The 8,288-nt window shown below is 40.8% G+C and overlaps 1 protein-coding gene across 4 annotated transcripts in view; it reads left to right on the plus strand.

Annotated features, from left to right (window-relative positions):
* The window catches only part of ACSS1 (acyl-CoA synthetase short chain family member 1), a 71,047-nt gene that overhangs the window by 29,708 nt on the left and 33,051 nt on the right, over positions 1-8,288 (plus strand). For all 4 annotated transcript variants that reach the window (XR_008305706.1, XM_053243601.1, XM_053243613.1 and 1 more), the window contains exon 5: positions 3,860-4,012. Coding sequence is in view for 3 of the 4 variants with exons in the window: in XM_053243601.1 (XP_053099576.1) it covers positions 3,860-4,012 (153 nt within the window). In the remaining variant the exon portion in view is untranslated. The remainder of the gene's footprint in view (positions 1-3,859; positions 4,013-8,288) is intronic.

Raw genomic sequence — 8,288 nt, forward strand, 5'->3', positions numbered from 1 at the left:
GGGCTGCGGGTGGCAGACGGTTGGCTGAACTGCGCCAAGCGGGCGACAGTCCCTGCCAGTGGCGGGGGGAAGCAAGGACTGCAAGACAGAGATAGAAAGATGGAGGACAGAGAGAGAGATAGAGAGAGAGTTGTGGGGGGAAAAGTGCGAGTGAGAGAGTTGTGGGGGGGAGAGAGCGAGTGAGAGAGTTGGGGGCGAGAGAGTGTGAGAGATTTGTGGGGGGGAGAGAGTTGTGGGGGGGACAGAGAGTGGTGGGGGTGGCGGGGGGAGAGAGAGTTGTGGGGTGCGGCAAGAGCATTGTGGGGTGCGGCGAGAGCGGGCAAGAGCGTTGTGGGGGCGGCGAGAGCGGGCGAGAGCATTGTGGGGGCGGCGAGAGCGGGCGAGAGCGTTGTGGGGGGCGGCGAGAGCAGGCGAGAGCAGGCGAGAGCGCTGTGGGGGGCGGCGAGAGCGGGCGAGAGCATTGTGGGGGCAGTGAGAGCGGGCGAGAGCGTTGTGGGGGGTGGATGCCACGGGCTCAGTGCACAACCGCACAGATGCTCTGTGCAGGATTAGATAGTATACTATTTTCTCAAACAGTGATGAACAGCACGTGTCTACAGAAAACTAGAAAAATCACAATTAACACTTAACCCTGTAGGAGAGCATGTTCTGAATTTATAGATGAACCAAGCTTCTTTCTGGAGAAGAATCCTTTGAATATCCTGCTTTTCAAAAAAACTCGGAGAATATTTAAATAAAACAAAAAACCTGTCATCCGGTGAATGAGACTTATCCACAAAATGTTGTATTAATGGGGCATCCAGTATTCTATTTTTAATCCTAGACCTATGCTCAAGTGTACAGGTCTTAATGGTTCTAGTACTAATCCAATATTATCCCATTCATATTTGCCAATTGTTCCATCTTTGCCATCATTGTATATGCTGGTTTCATGAATGGTTTGGGATTTGTCATATAAACTATATATTTACATATATGTTAGTGTCTTATATATTGACCTTCTAGACTGTTTCACAAACTTGTTGTTTCTAGTTTGTATTTCTGCATTGGATCAAAATGCCCTTTAAATTGATCTCATGCTGCAGGGTTTAGTATGTGGTTAATATGTGATTTCTCATGGTTGTGCTACTGTTGGCCATTACCTTGGCCAATGTGTAGCTCAAACCCATGTTTAGAGAGATAATGTAGGGGTATAGGGGACATTTTAGGAGGAGAATCAGTGGATGAGAGGGAGGGGTGCTTTCTGTTCACCAATTCTCCCCTGCAAATACCCCACCCCATTTTTTTTCCAGGCTTATGTATACTTTTCAAATGCAGATGAAGGGAAACAAAAAAAACACGAGGTAGGCATTTGTAGGGAACAATTGGCAAACAAAGGAGGGTTAATCAACCTGCTCACTTGCCAGTTTCCTGTCTGAATGTCCCTCTGTCCCCTTTTGAGGAAAACATGGATAGTGAAAGGGAAGGGAGCAGATCTCACACATAACATTTTGCAGATGTGCTGAATTTCTTCCTATGAATGTCTTCAGATTTTGTTCCCTAATAAGATTTTTTAAAAACCATACCAAACCTGAAATGGAAAAACAAAAACAATATTGCTAATGGTTCTCTGTGTTCTTTAAATTAACTTATAATTTTCCACATCTTAGCAGCAGAGGACTCTGTGTATCTTCATGTATCTTAATGTACTAGCAGTTCAGACATATAATGCGTTGATTAAATTTCAGCAGTTTAGCCTCTTAAATATATATTTTTTAAATATTCATTAACATATAAAACTGACAAAAAGGGGGAAAAAGTCAAAGAAGTTGACTAACAAATCTTGCACTACATTTTCTCAAGACTTTAAGTTCCAGTATTGTATAAATAAAGTCCAGTTGTTTGGAGAATGCCTCAGTTGTCCATATGGCTCTTTCTCAACTTTGTTTGTAATAAGTTATCTAATATGGATCATCTTTATGAAGCCCCTGAGACTCTTAAGAACAAGTGTAAACCTTAGTTTTTTAGCTACCTTTTTCACACCTGACTATATTCACCACAGAGTCAGTGTTTACAATAGGTTCTGATAAATCTGTAAAACCCATATATCTTTGAGGTGATCCGGTATCATCCACAACATGCGTTATACACCTATTAAGGATTTTATAGCTCTTCAAGGTGCTCTGAAGCTCCGCCTTTTGAGCGCAAAGTGGCGGCAGAGTGCCCTTTAGCTCAGTTCCTGATCAACGGCCGTTGTGTGTACTTCCCTCTGGATTCACTCCTTGGTCATGCTTCGTTCCTGAAAATAGAAATGTTTTACAGTTCAGATTCTACTGTTTTTCAACTATGGTTTGCCTTAGTTTACTCTCTGCCTTGCGATTTTGGTTAGTTTCCTCCCAGTTTTTTGTACTAATGGGCACTAAAAAAATGTTTAAGTGTTGTTCTTCATGCTGCAGGACACTTCTGTCATCTGACAAACATAATATCTGTCTACCTTGTCTTGGAGGACCATATTCTTCTCTCCAGACTTTTTTATTGTGTACATTAAAAGAAAATTAAAAAAATACAAATAAAGAACAGATGTTTTGACATACAGATGTCAACTTCAGTGTTCCACGTCTCACTGTCTAAAATCCACACTCTTATATCCCAGATAAAGTAAAGGTAAAGTTGTGCTGTCAAGTCAATTTTGACCCCTGGCAATCACAGAGCTCTGTGGTTTTATTTTGGTAGAACACAGGAGGGGTTTACCATTGCCTCCTTCCGTGCAGTATGAGATGATGCCTTTCAGCATCTTCCTATATCGCTGCTGCCTGATATAATAGCAGTAGGGATTCGAACCGGCAACCTTCTGCTTGTTAGTCAAGCAATTCCCTGCTGGGCCACTACTTTCCCTAAATCTAATCAGGCACTTGATTAGCACATGGGGGGAAAAATGGGGGGAGGTGGAAATTGATGACTCACACCTTTGCCTGCTTAACACTAACTCTGACAGAAAAAACAAAATAAACAAAAAAGGGAGGGTGTACACTAAATTACTGCTTAATAGCCTATATACTTTAAGATTTCTTTCCATTCTTCCTTACCATTGACCCCCGGCTGTAACCTGTTTAAATACAATGCTCCCCTCATCTTCCTTTTGAGCGTACACTGTTCAGGTTTACACCCTCCCCATTTTTTTATTTTTTATTTGCTTTCCCTACTCCTTAAAGGTAACCTCCCCACACGCTATTGCCGGTTCCGTGCACATCCCTAAAAGTTGCACACCATCAATAATTTATTCATAAGTAGCTCTAAAGAGCCTGGTTAACTGGCTTGTATTCAGTCAGTTGTGGATAAAAATATGAATTCTCAATCAGGCAATGGAGAGATTTCCCCTTTTTTGAACATTTCCTATTAAATTGGTAACTGTCCTGATCTTTGCATATAAGGTGGGTTATAGAGTTTGGGTTTTTTGAAGCTCTGCTCCAGTATGCTAACACTAGCTCCAGTGCAGCCAGCCAGACCCCAGACTTACCTGGGATTGGGGATACTGCATAGCCAAACTGTTGCAACCGCTCCCAGGTGGAAACAGAGTGCCATGGGTATGTGGGCTTCAAGATGGAAATCCTCACTCATGACTCATCCAACTAGTCACAGTAGTTGCAACTGTTACACAGCCTGTGCCGTATGGATCCCAGCTGTACCAAGCGTTTGCTGGTGCTGAGGGAGCTTGGAGCTGTCCACCACAAGGTGCAGCACAGCACAGCACAACAGGCTGGCTTTGCCAGTTTTTCTATGGAAACTTGAGAACAAAAAGACAAAAGCACAACTTGATGAATCCAGACTGTTCAGGAAACATTCTCATGAAAGTACTTCCTTAAATTTCCTTTCTCTTTAGGAGATGGCTAAGGAGGCTTCAGTTTGTGCCCCTGAAATCATGGACAGCGAAGACATGCTCTTTATGCTATATACTTCAGGAAGCACGGGGAAACCTAAAGGGATTGTTCACACTCAGGCTGGCTATCTGCTGTATTCTGCCTTTACTCACAAGGTACCTAAGTAATAATATAGGAAAAGAACATTTCTTGCTTTGCCATATCTGTAACAATTGTGGAAAAGGAATAGTTAAAAACCAGTATTTGCCAGCTTTGGGGATTGTACTGATGGTGTCTGATCATGAAAATTTTTTCTATCAGTTAGAGTACAAATTACTTGTACACCAAAAGTTGACACTTTAGGCTGCCAGATGTCCAAGGTAACTTGGCTTAAATTTCTAGAAATACTCTATTCCCCCACTGTTATGCTTGTTATCTTTCTTGTAAGGGTGACAACGGCTCAGATGGAGAAGGAGTTTAAGAACACAGTTCACCATGTCTCCTTGGGATGCTTAGTGTTTCTCCAGACCCATCTAAAAATGGTTGTCTAGTTTAGGTGGTCAGTTCCCTCAATTTTGTCATTAATGCTTTGAGTGATACTTTCTTTCCAGGTGGAGGTAGGTGTTGTAATGCATGTTTCTGGTTTCCTCTGTCAAGAAATGGAGCATGGTTAAGATATAAATGCCATGTCCTTGCTGTAGCAGAATGTTTGCAGTTGGTAACTCCCTCATCCCCTCAGGAAGGATTTTATTCTCTTCCTACTAGCTAATCCCCAAACTGGGCCTTCCCCAACCCCCTTGTTGGGCATGGGGAGAAGCTAAACTGTCTCTGTGTGACCTTCTTTGGAAGCTCTTTGTTGAAATGTGTGTAACTTTGCCTGGGTGCTTTCCAAATTAGACCTTAAAATGGGGTCAGGACACATCTCTGAAGAGTGCTTCCACACTTCCTGTGTTGTGACTCCGCAGTCCTGATGTAACTGCTGTTCATATGTTGGATGCCTTGTTTCAAATTTAATCACTGCGATTTAGTGCTATAACGTTGTTTATCCGGTGTAAACAGGGCATCGTTTTTCTGGGTTTTTAGTTTTCGTGAGACTGCTCCCCCTGCAGGTTTTATGTTTTGACTGCGACTTGCCTGAAGGAGACATTTAGCCACTTTTAAGTGGCTAATCTGGAAAGCGCCCGGCTTAGAATTAGGACATGTTTCAGTTTTTCTTTTATTCATGTCCTAAAAACCCAGTGCCACTGAACCTTAATAAAGCCATCATTATAGAAGATACAGCTTCTGTGAAAGTGTTCCAGTTGCTCTTCACCCTGTGAGCAGTAGACTGTTCCAAGGCTCATTGTCCTGTTTAAATTAAAACATATCAAAGGGCTGGTAGGAAGCGAGAGTCGTATAATAGCAGTAATTAACACTGCTTCAAGAGTTTTTTTTTTTTTTTAATTCTTCCTCTCTTTCCAAGTCATAAATAAAGGGAGGCAGCAGTGGTTTAAATTTTTTGATGAGGGTGTCTGTAGTTGGAAATGAGATGAAGGGCCTTTCTTGCATAACAGAGGGACACTTGTTGATTAACACATGCTGCTATAGTGCATGTTTGCATATTGGCTGTCAGCGACTAATTGAGCTGAAAAGCACACAGGGGTGTATTAATAATTGATTTTCCTAATCATGTTGCTTTAAAAATAACGACCCCCCCTGCTACTCAGTATGTCCTGTCCTAAAGTGCTGTGTGAACACTAGCCCTGATCCAACTGTAGTCATGCTTGCATATGACTAGTGGGCCCAGATGGATAGGAATGCAGTACTCATTCCTTTGCAGTCAGTGATCGGTTCACTTGGGACCAGATGAACACTGAAGTATGCATCTAGGGCAGGCCTGCACAGCATAAGGCCTGGGGGCCAGGTCTGGCCCGCATGGACTCTTTTATTGGCCCCTAGGTAGGAATATCCTGCAGTACCATAGGAGCTGGAAACTGCCTTACAGCAGTTTACGCCATCCTATGCATGTTTACTCAGAAGTACATCCCATGGTGTACCAAGTGAAGCTTACTCCCAAGTAAGCATGACTAGGATTGAAACCTGAAGATGACAGTGATTTAGGGAGAGGAAAGAACATTTATTTGGGGCTGGCATGCACTCCAGGTCCCCCACTGACTTGGCAGGGATAAGGCCTATTTTCTGGCCAATATCCTTGGTTAAAAATTGTGGGTCCCTTAATGAGGGAGATCAAAAGGGAGCTATAACTTCTTTAATATTGTTAACAATAATTTTAATGTAATGATTAATGTGCTGAAAATTGACTTCAGCCCCTACGCACTACATCATGGGTGGTTCTGGTCCCCCGGGGCATTTGAGTTGTGCACCCCTGATCTAGGGACTGATTTGCAGCAACTGTATGCACAGATTTCCTTTGCTAAATTGGGTCAACTGACTTGCCTTTTATAGGGAAAGTTTACCTTATTGTAAAGTATTTTATACAATATTGTGGGGACAGGGTGGGGGGGAATAAGGTTATATACTGAGTTTAGATGTAATATACTGAAAAAATCCAGGATCTGTTTTTCTCAAGGGTTCATGTTTCAAAGTTGAATCAAGGCTTTATATTCTAACCAAAGGCAGTATAAATGCACTTCATACCACAATATGATATTCAAATATATCACTTATTTTGATTGAAACAATAAGATACTCTACAAATCAATAATAATTGTAGAAATTAAGGTTTGTTTGTTTTTAAAGCAACTTGATTAGGAAAATACCTCTCCTGCAAGCTAGATATTCAGGAGAATAGGATAGCATTTACATCTTCCCTTTCTACAATCATACTCTCTATTAAAGGAGAGTATGCAAGCATTGTGTTAGTTGACATGAGCACTGCTAGAGTTGAGCTTCTGCCACCAAAGAGGAAAAAAGAACAACAGAGTAAAAGAGGTGGGGAGGTACAGGAACCTATAGATTTCTGGTCAGATGTTTGGGGATTGTCCTCTTCTCTAAAGTGTCCCAAGGAGGGAGAACAAATGGCAGATGAATAATCTTGTTTGTCCCATTCACTGTATACTGCAAGCCATATATGCCACACGCAAAGAAGGAAACTGAATGCCTTCAAGATGTGATGACAGCACAGAATACATCAAATGGCCTTGTCTGCAGACCTTCATGCCAAATAGGCTTTAAAAGTGTTACATTACTACAAATATGACAACACATTAATTACAATACCATACTAGTCAATGAAAAAAAGATAAAAAATCAATTAATTGAATTCTGCTCAGTGTTAAACACACTAAAACCTAAACTTATTTAAGATGTCTATAAGACTAACATTATTTAAATTCTCTAACCGCTTCAACAAATCATTATTTTAATCCACCTATAATTTCTACCTCTGCCATTTCTTTCCCAATAACAACATTTGTGTAATGCTTTCAAAATGTCAGTGTTGGGTTTTTTTCCTCCTCTCGCTCACATATTGCAAATACAAATATTAGTCCTCTTATTCTACTGTTGTTTTAAATGGTACCTTGGTCATCTTCTAAAACTGAACAATCAATATTCTACGGACAGCTAATCAAGCAGAAGTGGATTCAACTTCTTGTCTTTATACAGGTTATTTAAAAACCTGTATGAAGAGTGTGTGTGTGTGTGTGTCACACTCACACACCACCTTCCCAATAATACCATCTCTGGGTCCAGTGGAATACCAATAATTATGTTTTACTGGTCAATGACCGAAATAATCTCTCTCTCTCTCTCTCTCTCTCTCTCTCTCTCTCTCTCTCTCTCTCCATCCAATAATTGTGCTTTTGTTCATTTTTACTATTATTTATTTCTAAAAGTTTTATACACGAGTATTCAAATTGATTCAACAGTCTAACTTTACATTTTAAATTCATTACTCATTCAAATTTAGCAAAATATTTTATAGGTGTTCTTCCATTAGAATAACTTTTTGCAAAATTTCATGAGATGAGAGCAGTAAAAGGTTGCAATCCCCATCAATACTTACAAAGAGGCATGTCTGTGAACTTGGAGGGACTTCCAAATGAGCTTTAAGATTAGAGTGTAAGAGCATATTTTAGTCTGGAAGTTATCATTAATGTGATATAGAATATAGTGTAATTTTAAAAAGCAAACTGTTCGGAATAGCTATATTAATAGAACAAGTGAGCAGTACTGGTTGTGGCAGAGCAAATAACAGTTGTGGAATGGGCTAAGGAACAGTGTGATGCCCTGAAGTCTTACCTTTTTCTCACCGTGGGAAGCAATGCCCCATCTCAGTTGGATTTCTGAGTCGAATTGATAGAGCCCACATATACCCCCAAATAAAATAACATGCAAGCTGAGATTCTTAGGAAAAGGAGTTCTTTATTAGTTATTAGATTTGGTGCTTCCACAGTGAAGCTATGTATGGATCATATACACACAGTTGATCTTAAGAGGCTGATACTAAGA

The sequence above is a fragment of the Hemicordylus capensis genome, chromosome 1 (assembly GCF_027244095.1).
Source record: "Hemicordylus capensis ecotype Gifberg chromosome 1, rHemCap1.1.pri, whole genome shotgun sequence".
Classification (NCBI taxonomy): domain Eukaryota; kingdom Metazoa; phylum Chordata; class Lepidosauria; order Squamata; family Cordylidae; genus Hemicordylus; species Hemicordylus capensis.